Below are 21,607 nucleotides of genomic sequence, written 5' to 3'. Positions count from 1 at the left end.
CCTCGAGAGTTTTAGTCAGCCTGAGGGCTTGATACTTTTGGACAGCCTCCAGATTCACAACGGGAGGAAACCGCAGCCCATCCATCTACGATCGCGATACTTACCCCATTTGATCATGGCGGATCAAGACGACGACTACTTCAACGACCTTTCCCGTCAGTCCATGTCGCAAGATGCGATTCAATCACAGTCCGGAAACACAGGCGGCAACACTTCACCCACCGAAGATGACGGTAACCCCGTCCCTCGTCCGAAACGAATGGCATGCATCGTCTGCAGGAAGAGGAAATTGAGATGTGACGGACAGAAACCGAGTTGCGGGACATGTGCTCGTGTGGGTCACAATTGTGCATATGATGAAGTGCGCAAGAAGAGTGGACCGAAGAGGGGATATGTCAAGCAGTTGGAGGCACGGTTAGGTATGTTATCGAGTTGGTAGCGCTGCTGCTCAGGGAGAGCTGACTGATCACTCCAATCAGCGCAAGTCGAAATTCTCTTGAAAAACCAGGAGCCAGAGAATTCTTGGAACGAGACAAGTCGCAACGCTCTTCCCAACACATCCATGCCGCCAACAGCATCGAATCCTTTATCAGGAGTAGGAAATCTCATGAGCTTTGTAAACGGGTCGACAACACGAGTTCCAGATGCCATGAGGCAACCACAAGGTTCTCAAAATGGAGCTTCTACCACAAACTCGACTTTTGATCATGAATCGTCCTGGGAGGTTATTAGTCTAGGCTTGGAAGAGCCATTGCCGACCCAGGATGTTATCGATGAGTTGTAAGTTTTCTTACTTCAGTCGGTTCTGAGAAAACAAAAAGTCACTGACTACGATACAAGATTCGATATCTTCTTCACAAAGATCCACCCATCCCATCCTATGATTCATCGTCCTCGATTCTTTGCTTCCATGAATTTAGCTCCCCACATGCGCCCACCTGTTTGTCTACGTTATATCATGTGGGCATTGGCTGCATCTATCACGCCAAAATACAGTTTCTTAGAAGAACATCTTTATGCTCGAGCTCGAAAGTATGCCCATTTGGACGAAATGAAAGGTCATGGCGAGCATATGGTCAGTGTCAGCCATTGTCAAGCCTGGGTTTTGATTTCACTGTACGAGTTCAAACAAATGTTTTTCCCAAGAGCATGGGTTAGCGTGGGACGCGGCGCGAGGATGGCGGCTATGATGTGCTTCAATCGCTTGGATGGAGTCGGATTGGACGTCAAGCATTGCGTTCCCCCACCGGTTGACTGGGTCGAAAGAGAAGAACGACGACGGACGTTTTGGATGTGCTTCTCTGAAGACCGATATGCAAGTATTGGAACTGGATGGCCAATGGTGTTTGACGAGAGAGATGTATGTGTTTCTCGAATAGGGGAATTTGTAGAGAAGAGCTGACATTGTGTTATAGATCATGACAAACCTGCCTTCAAGCGAAGAGGCTTATTTGACAGGTACTCCGGAAACGGCGCCGTCGCTGAAAGATGTATTAGCCGGAGATATCGCCAATCTGTCTCCCTTGGGTAGTGTAGCTGTTATGGCGTGCATTTTTGGTCTCAATCTGACGCATCTTCACCGACCCGACCCTCATGACCGAGAAGATGATGTGAACGGGGAATTCTGGAAACGCCATCGCGCCTACGACAACATTCTACTAAACATTTCTCTCTCACTTCCTCACTCACTTCGCTTGCCTCAAGGCATTGCAGATCCGAATATCATCTTCTCCAACATGGCTATACATACGTCTACTATCTGTTTACACCAAGCGGCCATTTTCAAAGCGGAAAAGCACAAGAATATGACACAAATTGCCGCAGAAAGTAAAAGAAGGTGCATCATAGCGGCAGACCAAATATCTAGTATCATGAAGATGGTCAGCCATACCGATCTTTCTCTGGTAAGTTCGTGCTCCTCACGTCGCTAGCTATAAACTAATACTTTCAAAGTTGAATCCATTCAGCGCATTCTGTCTATACGTCGCTGCTCGAGTCTTCGTGCAGTATCTCAAATCCCGACCCGAAGGCCAGGCAGTCAAATCTTCGTTACAATTCCTGCTCACAGCATTAGGCGCGTTGAAGCAATTCAGTGCATTGACCGAGTCTTTCCTCATTCAACTAGATGTCGACTTGAGTGGGACAACTTTTGGGTCATCAATGCGAAGTATGCGTAGTAAAGAAGCGGTAAGTGCTTTCTCGCTCTCGCCGTTTTCCCCTCGCTTTATGATGATCGTTTGTTATCCCTGTCAGAAAGAGTTCTCAAAATAATTACGGAAGTTCTCTTCTGTGTTGATAACCCACCAACTCTGATCGCAATCACCTTTTCTTTTTGACTTCCCGACAGAGATGCATCCTTGAAAGGAACTAACACATCGACAGGTCGAGTCCAATACCGGTAGCAATCAATACTGTAACCCTATTGCCAATATACGCTCATCAGAAGCAGATGCCCTTGCAGAGGTCAACTTGAACAGAGATGCCGCTGCAAACAATTCATCGCCCGTCGGCACCTCGGCGTCCTCGCAAAGTTTCGGATCCCTCCCCAATCGTCAAAGATCGAACAACACGCCTAGAAGCGACCAGCAAACGCTGAACGTGTCCCGCAACACAGCCTTGGACTCGACCGATTCCAACAACACTAGTTCTCAACAAGATGACAACGCCATGTTAACGAACTTTGACATGGACATTTCACCTGTCGTAAGCGGCGGCAGCGAGAATATGCATTCCGAAAATGCGTCACCACAGACGATGAATTCGTCTTCTAACCATTCCAATCCTGCATTCACCCCCCCAAGCATGGAGCAAACTTCCATGGGCGGTCAATTGAATAATGTGCATGTTAAATCTCCTATGAACCCAAGTCTGATAGATTTTAGTACCGGCCTAGACGGTTTCTCGATGAATGGCAATGTGTCATTCTCGCCGTTCTTTGATTCCAATGCCATGGACACTGGTATCAACGCAATAGGCATGGAAAATCCTTTACCTCTCAATGACGGCTGGGGAGGACAGCAACAAAACCCCGGCGTTGCGAATAATGGACTCGGGGATATGATGGGCAATACGAACAACTTTTCGGACCGCCAATTCGACTTGTTACTTCAAAACATGGGTTGGAATGGTTGGAATGACCAAGCTTGAAAATGGACTGCTGTTGATTAGGTTACTTTGGCGTACGCCTTTTCGAGGCTTGGACTGTGCACAAATATGTATATTGGGAGGATACGTGAATTATTCATGAATACCTGGACTGTGGTCTCCTTCTGATGGCGTTTGGCTTTTCTGACTCGTGACGATGTCTTCATACCCTGGGAGTAATCTTTGTTATTCTTGAAAACTCTTCTCTTATATATTGATTTTAATTTCGAAAATATCTCTATTTTAGGACAATACAATTGAGTTTTGATGAAAATATCCAGTACAAAGTAGCGTGGTAGCATGTTGCTGCCTGAAGACTGAGGCAGCCAAGAGTCGATAAAGTGATAAACTGATAGTCCCACCGTTCGTGATCTTCTCTAACAGCAATAAAGATCACCAATTGAACGATTATATGAAACAAATGTTCCGTGACGACCAAATATCAAGCAGCAGAGTATCATAAGGAATAATAATTGAGTCACCGAACGATCTTATTCAACTCGTACAGTTGCGCGCACTTGACGACGTCCAGCCCAACTCGGGAGCTCCAGCTCTCTTCACGCGCACAAAGGGAGCTTGAGCAATGGCCTCCAAGCAGCCCGACCGCCGGCTTATACACAAAGATCGCTTTGGCTATGTATTCGGCAACTTGAAGACACAGAATTACCAAGATCCCGTTGCGCGCGGGCCTGGTTCGCACACGTTCGTCCTCCCTCCGAACCGCGCAAGTTTCTACGCACAAAGAAGGAGGAGGACATGACTGATGGTCGTCATAGTATTCGAACACTCGCCTGGAACCCAACTGGCACCCTCATAGCAACCGGGTCTGCAAACCGCACGCTCCGAATCTGGAACCCGGAGCGCGCAAACGCGCGCTACTCAACCGAACTGCGCGGCCACACAGCCGGCATCGAAAAAGTGATCTTTAACCCGGTGCGCGACGCCGAGCTCGCGAGTTGCTCTAGCGATGGTACGGTGAGATTTTGGGACGTGCGCTCAAAAACGTGTGTGAGTAAATTGGATGTTGGCGGGGAGGCGTTCACGTTGTCGTGGTCGGCGGATGGAAGGGTTGTTGTAGTGGGCAGGAAGGATGATACACTCGTTCCTGTTTCGGTGGAGAGCTTGTCGACGCCAGCAGTAAGCAACGGGGCAAGTTCTTCTTCGGTGGGAGAGCAGAAAGCGGCGTCGACGTATACGATATTACCGTCTCACCCGCAAAATACGCAGACAAATGCGACTACGTTCTCATATCATATACCCACCTCCTCCGCACCGGACCTCGATTTCCTCGCGACTACAGGTGACGGCACAGTTCGAATATTTTCGTATCCTTCTTTCAATCTCCAACACACTTTGAACGCACACAGTTCAGCCTGTTTAGCACTCGCACTCGCACCTACAGGTCGTTACTTGGCCGTCGGAGGTAGTGACGCCTTGATATCGCTCTGGGATACGACGGACTGGGTCTGTCGACGCACCGTATCAAGTGAAGGCGGCGGCACAATCCGGGGCGTAAGTTGGAGTTTCGATGGCAGGTTCCTGTGCGGCTCGAGCGAAGAAGTTGGTCCTAACGGGCTGGAGATCTTTCATGCTGAGACAGGGGATAGTGTGCATAAAATTGCGGCAAGTGCGGGTGTGCCTGCGGTTGCGTGGCATCCGACGAGGTATTGGCTGGCATATTCGCTCATGGCGGAGGGGAGTAATGCGGGTGGATTGAGGATTGTGGGTGCTGCTGGGGGCGGATTATGAGCTGGATAGGAATGATTCATGATGTGTTTGATATGATCTCTCTGGGTTACTGTACAGATATATTTGCTATGATATTTCACAGCATGATGAAGTAAGAAGCTAGATCCCTGCTGAGTGCATCAGCCACTTACCGAAAGGTGCCTAGAAAGACTGTCAGTCTATTCGAGTTCGACAAAGCCAGGCCAGAAACGCTCAAGGTTCTTAGAAGATATTAGTACGTAGTACGATAAGCTGTCTACATAGTAAGTCTGCCGAAGGCTGATGATCGGTTTTGTTTATGAATGAGAACTAGCAGCAAAAGACCTGTACAGGAATGTTTCATGATCGGTCTCTCGCGAAAATAAGTAGTTGTCGTTGTCACCAAACTAGCTTAATACCTGATTACAGTATTCTCTCCTTTTTTTTTTCACCGAGAATTTGGTACCTCCAAGCAACCTCTTCGACTTCTTTCTACCTGAAATATGGCACTGGTGTCATTACCGCCAGAACTCATCTTGTATCTCAACAACACCTTCTGCTACAGTAGTTTCAATGGCTTAAAGCACACTCGGAGATATTCTGCTCGCCTTTGGGGTCTGATGTGGTACCAACACATTTTCGGCTCTGAGAGGGAGGCTGGCACGCTCCAAAGAAAAAGACGTTTGTGGGTAGTCCCTGAAAGGCTGTCAGCACAGCGACTACGTACAGCATCATCGGCTGAATAGACCCAGTCAGGGTGCTAACCAAGATGACCTGTATGGTTGTGCCACAATCATAGTCACGCATTTCGATATCAAAGTGCACTGGTACATAGCTAGTCAAACAAAAGGAGCTAACCAGAATAAGCCGAAAATCGCACATGTGCTTTTTTTTGGCCTATTCTGGTAAAGCGCTCAAGCTGCGCGTTTCGACAATGAAGCACGCTACAAAGCTAAGTCAGCACGGAGTACATAACTAAGTTAGCTAAGTTAGTCCTGGTCAATGTAGCTAGTCAAGGACGCTAACCGAAAATTGAAAAGATGGTTTTGTACAAAACCATCTTTTCAATTAGCCTATGAAGGGTCTATCAAAGGGCATAGAGCTTCCCCACATAATTCTACAAGGTTGAGCTTATCCTAGCCTCATTTGAAGATTGAAATTTTCGAGTTTCACGCTTCCTCTGATAATCTAAATCGACGCTGAGAAAACATTGCAGTAGTGTCCGACCCATGCAATCTTAGCAGCTAGATACGAACTACCACAATGCTCGACTTTGTAGACGGCGCATCCGCGCATGAAAAAAGTTACATCACGATTGGCCAGATCCTAGAAGACGCGAACCCTGAATCGAAAAAAGCGCCCTTTTCGATAATATCAAAACATACGCTTGTGCATACTGTAGGTTCTATTCCAAATGTGGGCTCAGATCTTTTTCTGATGTTCGTCTAGACAGAATTTATCCTGCCAAGGGATGTCTACACCGCGACATGGAGCTCAATACAGGAAAAGGTCGAAACGCCACGATACATCCAAGTCATTATGCCACTCATCGCATTGATTGAAGGTGACTTTTTTAACGATTTTGTCAAGCCTGGTATGTACTAGTACTCGTGGACTCCATTGTGCCCCTGTCTAATGCTCGTAGGATCTGTTTCGATGCTGTCAGAAGGTCGGCCTGGAGTAGACGATTTGTTCTCGTTAGAGCAAGGTAATTTTTCCAAAATCAGTCTAACTAAACCAAAAATAAACCAGATTTCTCAAGTGTATAAGCCAAAGACGAATGGTTCATAGTGTTGAACAAGGTAATGGCTGACCGGTTGTTCCTTCTATAGGAATCCTTACCCTCCAAATGAGCAGAGAAAAATACGAACGCACCGGCCTCACAGGAAAACCAATCCGCAGTGGAGGCAGAAAACATGCAAAGGAAAGATTCGGTTAGTTCATTTTACGGAGACTATCTTGTCATACTTCTAAGACATTTCTAGTAATCGAGCTTGATCTCCGCCAGCCGTCGATGTTGCACGGCAAGAAAGGATTCGAACGGATCGTCTGGGCTTGTCGAAATGTACTCAATGCCTCGGTCACCTGGCTCCTGGCTTGCAATGCGCTTTCCCAAACCTCCCTAGACAAAGGTATGATGTATTATTACGCTCACGTCAGGCTGCCTGCTCACAATACCTAGCTGCCGCTGCCCTCCAGAAGTATCAGCCTAGGCTTCTAGACTGCCACCTTGAGACAATCGCGCACCCAGTCGTCAATGTGCCGCCCCTTTCCATGGATGAGGTGCGCTCGCAGTCTTCGCCAGCTGACTTGGAGGACTATTGTAACGATGTCTCCGAATGGCTTGGTCTGGTCTCTCTACAATCCCCTCGTATCTCCGTAGACGATGTAATCGATACATACCTAAGTCGCTATGCCGTGCCCCGGTCCGAGTCCCTACAACCCCAGTCTACGGCTCTAGTGAGTCTCCGTTGGCAAGGGTTCATAACATCACGTTGGATCAGTCAGTTGTTTACTTCTTATCTGTGAGTGTCTGTCTTCCGTTTTGACTTTCTCGACGGTCCCTTGGTCTACCATACTGACCATAAGTAGCCTAGAACGAAGGCTCCACACCGACAAACTGAGTTCCTGGAGTGCTCTTTCTGCGTCAACGTTCCGTCGAGTGGCAGTTGAGAATAGTGATGGATATACAGTTCTGTCAATGGCAGAAAGTACGAAACCCAGAGAAATTGGTTTTGTAGCCTGGGAGTTCGTCGGCGCCTCGCTGTCTGCCTGAGTTGAGTTGCAATTGCCAGTTGATGCCTGCCGCAGAGTGAGGTATATGAGGCAGGTGCCCTCCGGCCAGTGTCTTCCTTCCTTCCTGTACTATACCCAATTGCTTTCTTGCTTTCTTTAATAAAGACTCGGATGCCTCCTATTCTCAATCGCTCAATTGCTCAATTCCACTTCTCCCACCATCTTTCTCCTCTCCTCTCTCCTTAGCCATCTTTTCTCTCTTTTCTTCTCATGTCAAGATGAATCCTACCTTTCTTCCAGGCAATTCTCTTGATTTATATTGCAATGCCTCAGAGAACGACCCCAATGGCTTCTTTGACGACCTCTTTACCGCCAACGGGGACCTCACAGGCTTGGAAGCCAGCTTCGGGAGCGATCGACTGCCTGGCATTAGTTGGGACGATTATCATCTTATAACAGAAGATCAGCTGCCGGAGGGCGCTCCTTACTTTGATATGCCTGCCGGGAACGGACCAGGCTTCTCCAACATCAACACTTCGGGTGCCCCCCCGACGTTTAACGTTACTGCTGGAAGTGCAGATATCAGGTCAGGTGCCCCCTCGACGTTCAATTCTGGCGCAGAAAGCGCTCTCGCCAACACGACAATCGGCTCGCCGATACATACACAAAACGCAGGCATCAACGTATCAGGCAGCCTCCCAATGTCGAATCTCGCCGCATCAGGCGCTCTCTCACCGTTTGACTTCACTGCAGGAAGCGCAAACGTGAACATGCCGATCGACCTCCAGACTCCAATCGAACAGTCATCTTTCCAAGGATTTAGTTACGGAGCCTTTCTCGATGGCACAAACGGGGGCGCTTATATGCTGAACGGCGGTTGGGTTAGTACCTGCCAGCAAGCACGCCAACCTATTGGCATACATGCACCCTTGGCTTTGCCAAATACTCACTTGAAGATCTCTTCGTCTCCCAACACACCGCCAACAACACCCCAACGGCGCCCATCCCTGGCAGCAATGCCAGATACGTATTCGAAGAACTCTTCGAATACGTCTTCCGAAACGCTGTCGCCGCCAAAGAGAAGCCAGCCCAGTTCACCGCGAGCACGGCGACGGCCCAAAAGGCGAAAAGGAGCCGAGGATACTTTAGTCTTCGTCCACGACAAGCTGTCCATGTCGACGGACTTCTACCCGAATCCTGATAATCATGGCCGCTTCGAATATTCGACCACGGCGGGCTGGCGGTATTTGAACGCGCCAGGGGCGGCGGAGAAACGACGAGAGGAGCGACAACGTCATCAGGAGGGCAACTAAGGTGCCAATCAGCATGGTCAGGGTAATGGAGGGAAGTGAATATGAGTTCATGAAGTTCACTTTTTACACTTGCATTGCTCTTGACGGTGTTAAGTCCCTATAGATTTGAAGCATGTTGGACCAAAAGCTGTGTCGCACACATATTCTCTGTACTCTTCAATGAATATCAGTCTCTTTCAAAGTTCATCAAGACTTTAATTATATCTCACTTCCATTCAATCAAGTTCGGTTGAGGACCGAGGACAAGACTGGCGTTTCCTTACTCACACTCAACCTACCTAGATAGTATACTCATTGACAATACCGCCCTTCAATATCAAGTAAATAACCCATGTATCCACAATCATTCATCTGAACACGCTCTGCATTACCTGCGTACTGGGATTTATCTTTCCGTTATAGTGCTCACCCCCTCGCCGCTTTTAGAGAAATAGGTAGCTTCTTTTGGGGCAAACCAGAGGAAGTTTTGGAACTAAATGTCTCAAATAGACTGGGTAAATTTATTTATCACTAGAAGCCTTCACATCATACAACAATTCCTCATGTTCACCGTCGACAAACCCTAGCACTCCCTCCATTGCATTCTCACTAAACAGGACAGCTTCACTCTCCGCGCTGCGCCGGATGAGGTCTCGGCCACGCTCGAACATTTCCTCTTCATACGAAAGTAAAGCCTTGTCCAAACTCGCTTCCACGAAACCCAAGCCTTCTTCATAAATATTGACAAGGCATTTAGCCAGACATAATGCATCGTACATGGCGCAATTGACTCCCTCGCCTACGAACGGTGTTGAAAGGTGCGCTGCATCTCCAAGCAAGGTTACCCCCGGAGCTGTATCACGTTTCCATCCGATTTCATCTGCTTTCAGATGGTGCAAGGACCAAGCACGGAAAGGACCCTCGACATTCGCAGCGATGCTTTTGAGTTGTGGAGCCCAGGTTGCGAAAAATTTGTCTGATGATAGCATGAGCTCCCGCACAGCTTCGGTCTTTTCCACGGCATTGCCACTGCGGTGGTTGTAAAAGTCTTCAGGCACGACAAGACCAAAGTACATTCTGTACGTTCCATCTGATCCTTGCTGCAATGCTAAGCTCTTACAAGGGCCCAGCGCCATCATCGTCCCAGGCCCGGCTAACTCTTTGGCCGTGCGGTAAACCGGGTTGTTGTGCGAGAGCTGGCCTTCGATATACATTTTTCCAGAGTACACCGGCTTTGCGGAAGTAATCTAAACCAAATATTTTAATCTTAGTTAAAATTATTTATTTTTCAATCAAATGTTGACTCACCAGAGGACGGACTTTGCTCCAACCACCATCAGCTCCGACGATCAACTTGAACCCAGTAGCCGAGCTACCATTGGTAAAATGAATAATGCATCCATTATCCCTGTCTCCAGAGTTTCCGGGATTTTTTATCTCAATGGAGCGTACGCCGTGACCCCATTCGACTTTATGTGCAGGTATAGACTCAAGCAGAAGCTGACGTAGCTGCAAGCGGTCAATCTCTGGAGCATCCCGGCCCTCTCCAAAGCATCCAATTGTTTCTCCAGAATGGCCGTTGACGATGTGTATCTTTGAGGCGTCCCAGCGTGCATAGACCTTGTTGAATTCATCTAATAAACCTGCTTCTTTGAGGGCCAGTTGGCCTGAGGGGCCATGGAGGTCCAGAGAGCCGCCTTGCTGCCACAAACCAGGGGCGGACGACTCATCACGTTCGTAAACAACGTAGTCCCGCAGTCCATTTTCCTCTAGGAGCCGTGCGAAGAGAAGACCGGCAGGTCCAGCACCGATGATTGCGATGGAGGGTGGAGAAGTCATGGTGAAATATATGTTCGAACAGGATGATCTATATGTTCATATGAGATATGGAATGACATGGATGATATAGAATATAGAGCATTTTGAGTCTTTCCAAAAAGTGGTCTCTCTGCCTCAATATATAGTAAAAATTTCTATACTTTTTCTATACATCCAGCTCCGAGTCCGCCATCTTTGATTGGCTGAATCCGGACCCTCCGGAGACATTCCGGGGACAGTGATATTACACTCTCTGGACCAACCCAACTACTTTGCCATTCTCGCTGAAAGCTCATCAGTATAACAAATATTAATCAGTAACCCGGAAACGTTCGTTCGGGGCTCCGGTTTCATGGAAGCACCGGGATTTGCTCGATTTGCCGTAAGTCAACAATCTCGAGAGCGGGTCGAGCTGTGCAGAAACTGACAGGAGTAGTGTGACTTTTGTCGGCAGAAGAAACTGAAGTATTTCTGAACCTTTCTTGAGCGCACATGAGTTTTAATTCTGGCTAATGATTCCAAGATGTTCACGAGAGTTGCCAAAATGCAGTACTTGCAAGCCGTGGCCCAGTAGTTGCGTATATTCGCGAGAGTCGTCGTCATCCACCACTAAAGGGGTCGGGGCCATGACATCTCGTACAGCTACCGAAGTAAGCATAGAGAGCCGTATTGACAGCTTAGAACGCACAGTTCAGTTTCTAGCGAAGTCCATTGATGAAGCGTTGACTGCCTTTTCCACTTCCCAACAAAGGAACTTCAACGAAAGATCGCACGAGAAGAGTACGAGTGAAGAGAATGCGTCTGATTCGCAGCTCTATATTGGCCCGTCACATTCCTTCTCGTTCTTACGAGAGGCACCTGTGGGCATCCAGCACGTAAACCAGCAAGGGCTCGAAGAGCGTGCGATTACAGAGATTCGTGATATGTCATCCAGTCTATCTACAGCTCCAGCAAGGTATTCAATGGAAAACTCAACACCATTTCACGTGCCGCCGAGAGCTGTAGGATATATACTTCTTGGTAGTAAGCTCATTACACTTCGCCGCATATCTCTCTCTTATCAAAGGACCTCATTAACTTAGAACTTGTTCTACAAGAATTTTTAGAGCAAGCCGAGCTCGGACAGCCATTCTTTCGCTTTCCGTCAGACGAAATCCTAAGGCACGTCATTTTCGAGCCTCATAAAATCAGGGAGAAAGGGTGGATCGTCTCCTTTAATTATATCTTACTTGCTGCTGTTTCCACCGAGCTCGATGAGTATGAGGATAAACTCCGAAAGAATGCTCGACTGGCCCTTAACGATAGCCGAATTTTCCTTGAACCATGTATTGCGAATGTTCAAGCTTTGACATTGCTATCTGTGCACGGTGAAGATTTTGCTGCACCCAACGTGTCTTGGATGCTGTTAAGCCAGGCATGCCGCCAGGCCGAAGCTTTGGGATTGCATGTAGAAGCCAGCAATGATACATTATTGGACGATTCACAGCACAGGTTGTGTCTGTTTTGGATGCTATTCACGCTTGACAAGTCCTGTGCTCTCGCATTTGGCCGGCCAGCTTTTCTCCCTATTTCCCTTTACCGCCACGTCCCGCTGCCTGACGAACAATATATGCTCAAGTTCTGTCCTCATGATACCAACCAGCAGCAAAATAAAAGCTCCACATTTGGTGCTTTGCTGTTTCAAAATACTGTTGAGTTTGCGAAGATGGTGGGCGATGTCTTGGATCTTTTGACCGTGGGTCATTCCGAAGAAGCTAGAGATACCATGCGAATAAAACTAGACACTTGGTTTTCAAACGCAAATATGGTAAGCAACCATCTTCTCATATATGAATCTTTGTTTCCGTATGGTATAGATGACCAACTCTCGAGACCAGGTATTGACGCAGGCTATGGACAACGAGCGTATCTTATCAGATACCAAGAAAACCCGTGAAATGAATTTGGGAATCTGTAATATCAAATTTCAATACTTGCACGTGCTGATTATATTACTGAAAACTGGCTGGACCTCAAATCTGCGTTTGTCTTGTGCTCGCGAAGCAATTTCCCTTCTTCCAGATTTAGTATCGAACTGGAGCTCGGTATACAACGGGGTTATTTGGCAGCTTCTCTATTATCCGTTCGTTCCTTTCTTTGTGATCTTTGAGAACATCGTCCATCAATCTGGCCCGTACCCGACACTTGAGCAGGATCTACATCTACTTAACACGTCAGTAACCTACTACTCCCAGATGAGAACCCAAATGAGGCTTCTAGCTGGTGTATGCTCCAAGCTTCAGCATACTGCTACTGTATTCCTGCGACTTGCTCAGTCTCACATCCACCACAACCATAGTAACTCAACAGAGCCTGCTGCCGAAGACGATGCATACCAACAGCCCAATGGCCTCGGGATGGATGAGCATGTTGCACAGCCGTGGGATGATTTGACTGGCACAGATCTAGGTAATTTCAACATGATGAATTACTTGAATTGTTTACCGGTCGACATGGATGTTACATCACGGATACTCGAAGCCGAGATCCATGCTTCTAATCTCCATCATTCAGGCCGCAAAATGGAAGATGAACCAACATACTTCCACGGGCCAACGTCAGACCACGTATTTGATTGGTTTTTGTGGGATGACTACTATGGAGGTATCGACATTTCAAAATTTTGTGGTTAATTCAAGCAAAAGATAATCCAAGTAGGCTTTGGAGCCATGTTATAGCTCAGACTGGCAGTGCATGCAGACTTCCAGGGTCAAGACATCGACCAAGGCAGATGGCCTTGACGCCAACCCTTCTCCCGATATGAGGAACGTGGTGAACTTCGAATAGTTGCACACGATTCTATTTCATGACTAATATCATTATTTACCTACATCTATACCATGCCAAGTCTAGTAAACGATATCCCTTCAAGGGTCCCAGTACAAGATGCCCACACAACCAAACCATGGTAATCCAATACCCCAAAACAAATGCGTATCCTTAACTCCATACCTATCATCCCATAAACTCATTCAACAAATCCTGCAGAACAGGCCTTTTATGCACAAGCTTCTCCACACCCGGGACTCTGTTACCCCTTTTCTCAGGCGTCTTCATCTTCTTCTCTCGTTTGATAATCTTGCGCTGCTGCGCGGCTGGACTTAATGGACTCTTTCCCCCTGGACCAGTCGGTGATCCAGGTCCATTGATATATTTCCGTTTGAGGTTCTTGTCCGGCGTCATTCGTATGTCGTTCATCGACCTCTTTATCGGTGAAGGCGAGGTCTTGACGTTATTGTACTGAATACTTCTCCGCTGTGTAGGCGAAAACATTCCTGCGCCATCCTCAAGGGACTCAAAGACATGGTCCTGCAATGCGTTGCGAGGTAAATCATAAACCCACTGCTTCGACTCCATGAGCTCAACGTATTTCTGTAGTAACTCGTTCCCGTCTCTGAGGGTGGATTTACTCCCAATCACCAACAACTTCGTGCGCGCTCTGGTGAATGCGACGTTGATACGGCGCCAGTCCCGCAGTAGATCGCCGACTTGTTTCTCGCCGTTGCTGCGCACACAGCTCAGGATCACGATTTCCTTGTCTCTGCCCTGGAACTTGTCGGTTGTATGCATCTCGAGTTCGGAGGAGTGTTGTCTTAGAGATTGTCGGAGTAGGGAGAGTTGGCTGCGGTAGAATGTTATTACGCCGATGTCGCGGGGCGATATGCCGGATGAGATGAGGGATTGCACGAGTTGGACGCAAAGAATTGCTTCGCTGGTGTTTGTGAGGCGGGAGCCGACCAGAGTCTCGGGAGCGCGGTTGGAGAGGGTGTCGGTATTGACGAGGAGGGTCTTTGCGGCGGGGGAGAGGAGGTCGCTGAGCCAGCAGCGAGATCGAGTTGGGCCGGGGCAGCGGCCGGAGGCTATATCTGCGAGCGAAGTGACGTGATGGGTCTTGATAGCATTCTGCAGATTCGGCAATTTGACGGATCGTGAAGCAACCTCGAAACTGCCGCATTTCAGGCGTCCGGAGTATATAAGTGTGTTGGATAGCAACATGATCTCTTCACACATGCGGTATTGGTGCTCGAGGTTCGTAACAGATGAAGGCTGCGCATCAGACAAGAGCTTGAACAAGCTCACATCCAGACCACCCTCTTGAGCAGCCTTGTTCTGAACAAGTGGTGGTAACTGATAGTGATCACCCACAAGAATAAAGGTCTTTGCCATTCGGATCGGGCCCAGGCAAACAGGTAGCGTGATTTGAGAAGCCTCGTCGACAATACAATAGTCAAATATACGCTCGTTGAAAATCGGGTGATTGATGCCCAAGCAAGTTGTCGCCACTACTTTCGATTCTTGGTAGGATTCTTGCAACTCTTCAATCGTCTTCTTCAGGATGGCTGCGAGGTCGACAAACTGTTGTACCTCTGGATGCACTTTTGCAACAGCCCCGAGACGAAGAGTCCGGATATTGTCGTTCTTGATCTTGAGCAGAATATTGTCGACGGCAGTGTGGGTATAAGACGTTAACAGCACACTCTTCCCTTGCGAGACCAAGGCCCGAATGATATGAGCGATAGTGGTGGTTTTTCCAGTACCCGGCATACCAAGAATAAGAGCATAATCCTTTGCACTCATGACTTTATCGATTGCTTGTTTCTGATCAATATTGAGGTTTGCCTGAGACGAGCTGAAAATTGCCTCTGCGGACGAAGACGGCTCCTTGAATTCAGGTGTCTTCTGTTCGATGATAACCTTCCTCAGAGGTATAGACATGGAGAAGTTCTCCATCAGACTGACGAGGTTATTTCGAATCGTAGCCATGCCATTGCTGAATTCATCCTTGTCGAGACGGTACACCATTTGTTCCTCTGGGTATTCTGAACTGCTGCCTTGTCCAACTTCCATAATACCCTTGAAGCTCTGATTGCGCTCTGCATCAAAATCTTTGCATCTGACGCGCGCATTGTGAAGTCTGCGGTCAACAGCAACCGAGATCCTCTTTGGACTGGTACGCACAACATAGCCATTGGCCAAGGCAAAGTGACCCTTCTCATCGGAGATGACGATGGGCTCACCCACAGTAATCTGAGACTCCGTAAAAGAAAATCCAGGTGTTGTTTTTGACTTGACAAAGTTGTACCTATAGCGATTGATTTTTGAGCCGCTCGGATCCTCATAGGCAGAACCAGGCTCAATGACCACACCGCTGAAACAACGCCCAAGAGGTTCTCGCTCTGTGCTGGTCATTGTCCACAACTCGCGTCTGAACTTCATCATATTTTTTTCTTCCAGAGTTAGAAGATTGTCCCATTTCTTAAAAAATTCTGAATGACGCGCGTCTAAATGGCCAACCACCTCGTCGAATTTCGGGCCAAGCCCACTGGTCTCACCGTTGCCATCATCAACTAGTTTGTGATATACAAAGCAAGCTGTCTTTGAATAGCACTGGTTGCAGAGATGTTTTCGTTGTATCATTGGCGGTAATTCCATTTTTTCCCGTATGAAMCCCGCCAGCCGGTTTCGTTCTTGGATCATCTGTAGGAGTTCATGACGGATGCCCCTGATCCGAAACATTTTCTTCATTTCCAAGTAATAAAGCAATCCAAAAGTAACCTCGACATCTAGAGAAATCAGCACACGTTTTCCAACATCTACCCAGTCGAGACTTACCGTAACGGTCAGAAAGCAAAAGTGTATACAATGAAGTCTGTGCTCGGTGACTATGGCTGGKGTCTTTTTTKCCCGTCTTCATTTCCAGAGGAATAGTCAATGTCTTTTGGTTGCCGCCATCGTTGTAAGCTACTTGCACAGTTGCATCGACATTGCCTTTAAGCCCGTACATTGGAGACCAAACATGTTCCTCAACCTCGAGCAATTTGTTGATACTGAGATTGGCTTTGGATCCATTACGGTCTTCAACCATGCATTCAGCCTGTAATTGTATCAACTTATGCTCTCTTACACAGTGGTGGAAGGCACTTACATCCGGCTTGGGACGAAGAAAAATGTCTGCCCATGCCTTCAACTCAGGCACCTTGCTCATCACATATTCCACAGCTTCAATCATACTAACGTGAATCGCATACAAACTCTCCACATACTGAACAAGAATCCGCTCGACCAATGTTCTCATTGACTGCAGATCCCATTGATTGACTTTCATGGCTTCCTGAAAGACTTCGTGGAGAATATGACCATACACCTGAGGCTTGTTGATATCAGAGGTAGCCTTGATTCGATCCTGTAGGACGGCGCGTCTCTGACAAGTAATGGCGTCAGCGACGACGGTAGCCGAGATGAGGTGGTCCGGATGAAGGATGATCATGTTGTGAGCGTTGTCCACTATGCATTGGTCTTTATGGTCGTAATCGCCGATCAGATGGATGTAGGAATTTTTCGTGCAGGGACTGTCGGCCCATGATTCCCGAAGAATGATGACCTTTTGAGTACTTGTTTTCTCGTCCATCACGGAAAGCACCTAATGATTTTATGGTGAGTTACAAATTGGCTTCAAGTAGGAAGTAAATACTTTCACTGACCTGTTCTGGTTGTTCAAACCCTTTCTGAGTTGTATACGTGCTTTCAGCAATCTGTACAATGAGGTAGCGTTTGATAGCTTGTTTAGCTTTAGGTTTCTATTCACATATATCATAGTAAGTATCTAATATATAAATAAGCTAAGGAAAACCGACTTCTGATTGGTGTTCCATCTCTTGAAGAACATTGTTGAGGTCCAGATCATCCTCAAATTCATCATCCGAGAGAGAGTTTTCATCTGAAATGCCGGCATTTCGTGTGATCGTGTCTGGTGAAACTTTCATCATGGGCTGTTCATGGCTCAAGTTTCGACTAGGTTGGGGTAACGCTTGTTTCTGTATTTCAGGTGCTTGTTTCTCATACTGTGTGAGCAGTTCTTCAATACCCTCTCCGAACTCAACACCGTCATCAAATTCGTCATCATCGTCGTCTTTCGAAGGTGGTTGTTCGTATTTCGGTAAATCTGGCTGGTTACTTTGTTCAACTAACCAATGTTGTGGAGCATTGTTGTCGACTACCGCATTGTCTTCGTGGCCGGAATCCATAATTGGTGATGTCGACGAGTTCACTAATGCCAGAAGATCATCATCCAAATCATCATCACCAAAATCTGAAGATGATGATTTTAGGTTGTGAGTTTTTTGAATTATTTGTGGTCGATCCCAAGGAACTTTTTCCTCCATAGTTACCTCTGGAATGTGGCGCCGGCTAGCAGGCTTGGACTGCTGCTTCTTGGATGGCGATGGAGAGAGGTCTTCCCGCACATAATCGTGAAGAGGAGGCGGTGGTGATGAAGGCGGCATTATCTTGGGATTTGGTTTCGTGCTTGCTAACGTATCTTGAATCTTGTTCAACAGAAAGCTCAATTTGGTTGAGCTTCCAGAGTCCAGAACATTGCTTTTTGACCGAGAAAAGATATCTCGGGCTGTGCGAGCGCCATCAACGCCCTCAACTCTTCGTCTTTTTGTCTTGGATGAAGGCCAGTCAACATTGCAACTGACCGACCTGCGCAAGGCCGAAGAGTCCCGTCCTGTTCTCTGCGACGCGGGAGTTTGAGGCGATGAGGGTAAGTTTGTGAACTTTGTCGGTATATCCAGTGTTCCTTCCAGTTTGCTTTGGCCAATGTATTTATTCCATAGATCGGTTGCCATATCGGTCTGGGGTGTTTTCAAAAGACGTTGAAAGTTCTTCATATCGAATGACCCCTTTGGCTTCTTCGAAGTACCATCTTTAAGCGGCGAACTTGTTGGAGACGAGCTGTGTCGACGCTTTTTACTTCGACTGCTTGTTCCACGTCGCGTAGCTGAACTGCGAGGAGGAGCTGGTTGCCATGATACATAATCATCGGGCGTCAATTCTTGTCCCGAAGGCATAACCATCACATCTTCCGCGTTGCTTATCAGGTCGGCTAGAGGAATTCTGTTGGCCGGCGTTTTGGGACATTCACTCAAGGGCTTCGTTTCTTTGGTCTGTGTCGACGGCAAGGCCTTGCCGGGAGACTTGCTTGGAGATTTTACTGGAGACTTGGGTGGTTCCATCACACCATTTATCCATGATTTATGGTTTTCCTTGTCGGCATTGGCGATAGCTTGGGCGGATTTCTTTGACGAACTCTTCTTGGGAATTGCATCATTGTTGGTAGGAACATATTGAAAGTTGTTCAATTTCGACTTTGAGCTAGCTGAAACGTAAGGATTTTGTTTCGTGGTCATGATGGACGTATGTAGCTGTGACACTACTATCTACAAGATGGAGTTAGCGATGTCAACATTCCATATAGTGACGCGGATGGAAAACACTTGCCTCGATATTCCGTGTCTAGATTATACAGATCATTGTAAATAAAACCTGCCAATTGCCTATGTGTAGGTTTGTTGTATCCAAGTAAGGACTCGCATTGAAACGGTGGTGTATGGTTGTTGTCGCCCTCGACACGAAAACGCGTCTTTCCGCGTAGATTGGATGGGCTATTGTTGCCTGAGGCAACAAGGCATAACTGATGCCTGTCCTGTAAGGCATCAACGGTCCAGCCTTTTCGGAGAAACCTCCTACGTTAGCTTCAATTTCGGCCACTGCTACTTCCAACGTCAACCCAATCAACCCGAGCGACTACCAGAAGTTGTCGCCCACAAGCCCATAAGAAAACCCATCAAGGGCGTTCAATTACTTTCTTTATCTAACGAAAATCGCTTCCAGCCTTTACTGAAGCGTCGTACCGCCTGAAGAACTCGGCCCGCACCGCCCAGGTCGTTCTACCGAACTCATCTCTGCACTCACACCCTTGACGCTACTCCAGTTTCGCTAGCATCGTTCACAATGCGTCAAGCTACATCCATCGCTCTCCGCTCTCGTTGCCTATTGCGCACACCACAGACTAGCCGCGCTTTCTCAACACAAAGCGGTCTTCGCTCTGCCGATCATGGAAACCATTACGACCCCCCCAGTGGTTGGCTTTTCGGCGTCAAGCCCGGTCAGAAGTATGTGAAGGAAGGTTGGGAGAATATCTGGTACTTTGGATTTATTGGAAGCTTGGTCGCTGCTGGTGTTGCATATGTCTTCAAGCCGGACACCTCGTGAGTCTTCCTTCGAGTCATTCGACTGTTTGTTCGTGGACATAATTACAACACATGCGTACAATTGAAGTCATCGAATGGAGGCAAAGTTGCTAACGCTTGTCATGCAGGATACAAACATGGGCCTTGGAGGAGGCTCGCCGACGATTGGAAGCAGAGGGTATCTTGGAGGACCCCGAGAAGGCTCAGAAATAAGAATCGATCTCGGTGAGCCTTTTTAAATTATTTTGTTTTCCATGATGTTATACTGCGCTGTACATAAAAGATCGGTTCCATTATCTTTTCTGATCTGCTGTACCGCAGTCATATCAAAGATGGCTGGGTCACGTTGATAGACACGTTTTTATTCCTTTCCTTTTCCGCTTCCGTAATATGACTTGTTTAGCATGTGTTATGTGAAAATTCGTTATTTTAGCTGGGGGCAGCGTACTACATGTATTACTGAGAAACACTGACAACATAGAGGTGGTGAACGGGTTGTGTCAACATAGCAATGTCTGCTTGTCTAAATATGTATTACCAAAGGTAACTATTCAGAGATATAGTGCTCGTATATGTATATCAGCCTGGAACGTCAAGATACTTAGAAGTGGCTTCCCATAGCAACGATCATACCTCAGGATAGATATCAGTCCGACGCAGCAAAGGCATCTCTTTCCTGATTTTATCAATCAAATCAAAATCGATATCAGCAGTCGCAATTTCAGGCTCCTTGAATTCTCCTCCCAGCTTCGCAACCACCTGGCCCCATGGATCAACTATCATTGAGTTTCCATAGCTTCTTCGCTTCTCATTATGTGCTCCTACTTGTGCCGCAGCGATGACATATGATTGTGTTTCAATGGCACGAGCACGGAGAAGAGCCTCCCAATGTGCTTGTCCTGTAGGTACAGTGAAGGCTGATGGGAAGGTTATGAGCTGCGCATTCTGGCGCTTTAGAGCTATGGAGATCTCAGGGAATCGTAGCTGTCCAGTCGTTAGCACGAAAAAATAGGTGTGGTCAGTTCAGCTCACGTCAAAGCAGATCGCAAGACCAACTCGTCCCACAGAGGTTTCGAATGGTGGGAGGATTTGGGTACCTGCTTCAACGCTCCTATTTTGCATGGGTTAGGTCAAATAATGATGCCCATCTTTGCAATACACATACGCGCTTTCCTTGAGTGTCGGGCCATCCTTAATCTCAACATCAAAGAGATGTATCTTCTGATACCGTTGCACAATCTCTCCGTGCTCATCAATCCAAATCAAGGTATTCTTCACCTTGATACCACCTTGGGCAGGCTCATGAATACCCACATTAATAGGAAACTTTGCATTCCTAGCCTCTTTCTGAAGACCAAGAACAAATTCACTTTGTTGTACGGAGCGCACTAGTGACACACTTTCAGCGCTCGAAGATGCAATATAGTCGGTAGCTTCGGGGAGAAAGAGCGCCTATCTTTTCTGTGAGATCAAATCGCCAAATTGCTGCGATGAGTCGACTTGAAGTCATATTACCTTGGCCCCTGCAGCTACGGCTTTTTTCACTAACGTCTGACACTGAGCGAGGTTGTGTGCCATGCTCGCTGTTGAGCATAGCTGCCCTATCGCCTGGGATGTGTCAGCGAGTTATCTGAAGCAAGGATCGAGGTAAAATACGTGCAATTTTCACCATTTTGTTGTCGCTATGAGTCATATGCAGATATAATAGAATTAATCGATTGATGAATCCTCGATAGTGTCAACAAAATGCTATATAAATATATACAAGTGAGATAGATGAATGAGGGCATTCTCCATGGCGTGCGAGAGCGATAACGATAAGGTGATTGAAGCCGG

At 47.3% G+C, this 21,607-nt stretch overlaps 8 protein-coding genes across 8 annotated transcripts; 5 read left to right on the top strand and 3 right to left on the bottom strand.

The window, feature by feature from the left end:
* Positions 1-115: 115 nt before the first annotated feature.
* Positions 116-3,147, top strand: BHQ10_001676 (uncharacterized protein; the record flags this gene model as incomplete). The annotated part of the gene is made up of 6 exons (XM_040873738.1): positions 116-419; positions 480-780; positions 841-1,360; positions 1,416-1,904; positions 1,954-2,187; positions 2,383-3,147. 6 exons carry the CDS (start codon positions 116-118, stop codon positions 3,145-3,147), a joined length of 2,613 nt encoding a protein of 870 aa, XP_040730181.1.
* Positions 3,148-3,727: 580 nt separating this feature from the next.
* BHQ10_001675 (uncharacterized protein) lies at positions 3,728-4,893 on the top strand (the record flags this gene model as incomplete). Its single annotated transcript, XM_040873737.1, has 2 exons — positions 3,728-3,846; positions 3,921-4,893. 2 exons carry the CDS (start codon positions 3,728-3,730, stop codon positions 4,891-4,893), a joined length of 1,092 nt encoding a protein of 363 aa, XP_040730180.1.
* A 1,221-nt stretch (positions 4,894-6,114) lies between these two features.
* Positions 6,115-7,627, top strand: BHQ10_001674 (uncharacterized protein; the record flags this gene model as incomplete). The annotated part of the gene is made up of 8 exons (XM_040873736.1): positions 6,115-6,249; positions 6,301-6,445; positions 6,497-6,559; positions 6,684-6,785; positions 6,837-6,983; positions 7,034-7,311; positions 7,360-7,376; positions 7,444-7,627. 8 exons carry the CDS (start codon positions 6,115-6,117, stop codon positions 7,625-7,627), a joined length of 1,071 nt encoding a protein of 356 aa, XP_040730179.1.
* A 238-nt stretch (positions 7,628-7,865) lies between these two features.
* Positions 7,866-8,900, top strand: BHQ10_001673 (uncharacterized protein; the record flags this gene model as incomplete). The annotated part of the gene is made up of 1 exon (XM_040873735.1): positions 7,866-8,900. One exon carries the CDS (start codon positions 7,866-7,868, stop codon positions 8,898-8,900), a length of 1,035 nt encoding a protein of 344 aa, XP_040730178.1.
* Positions 8,901-9,400: 500 nt separating this feature from the next.
* Positions 9,401-10,718, bottom strand: BHQ10_001672 (uncharacterized protein; the record flags this gene model as incomplete). The annotated part of the gene is made up of 2 exons (XM_040873734.1): positions 9,401-10,126; positions 10,188-10,718. 2 exons carry the CDS (start codon positions 10,716-10,718, stop codon positions 9,401-9,403), a joined length of 1,257 nt encoding a protein of 418 aa, XP_040730177.1.
* Positions 10,719-13,691: 2,973 nt separating this feature from the next.
* BHQ10_001671 (uncharacterized protein) lies at positions 13,692-18,928 on the bottom strand (the record flags this gene model as incomplete). Its single annotated transcript, XM_040873733.1, has 5 exons — positions 13,692-16,300; positions 16,350-16,611; positions 16,663-17,157; positions 17,219-17,314; positions 17,372-18,928. 5 exons carry the CDS (start codon positions 18,926-18,928, stop codon positions 13,692-13,694), a joined length of 5,019 nt encoding a protein of 1,672 aa, XP_040730176.1.
* Positions 18,929-19,532: 604 nt separating this feature from the next.
* BHQ10_001670 (uncharacterized protein) lies at positions 19,533-19,984 on the top strand (the record flags this gene model as incomplete). The annotated part of the gene is made up of 2 exons (XM_040873732.1): positions 19,533-19,789; positions 19,900-19,984. 2 exons carry the CDS (start codon positions 19,533-19,535, stop codon positions 19,982-19,984), a joined length of 342 nt encoding a protein of 113 aa, XP_040730175.1.
* A 414-nt stretch (positions 19,985-20,398) lies between these two features.
* BHQ10_001669 (uncharacterized protein) lies at positions 20,399-21,443 on the bottom strand (the record flags this gene model as incomplete). The annotated part of the gene is made up of 5 exons (XM_040873730.1): positions 20,399-20,755; positions 20,804-20,882; positions 20,937-21,223; positions 21,321-21,379; positions 21,428-21,443. The coding sequence occupies 5 exons, from the start codon at positions 21,441-21,443 to the stop codon at positions 20,399-20,401; spliced, it is 798 nt and encodes a 265-aa protein (XP_040730174.1).
* Positions 21,444-21,607: the final 164 nt, after the last annotated feature.

This window comes from Talaromyces amestolkiae (genome assembly GCF_001896365.1).
Source record: "Talaromyces amestolkiae strain CIB chromosome Unknown scaffold2.1, whole genome shotgun sequence".
NCBI lineage: Eukaryota > Fungi > Ascomycota > Eurotiomycetes > Eurotiales > Trichocomaceae > Talaromyces > Talaromyces amestolkiae.
This window is presented reverse-complemented; position numbering and strand designations above follow the sequence as displayed.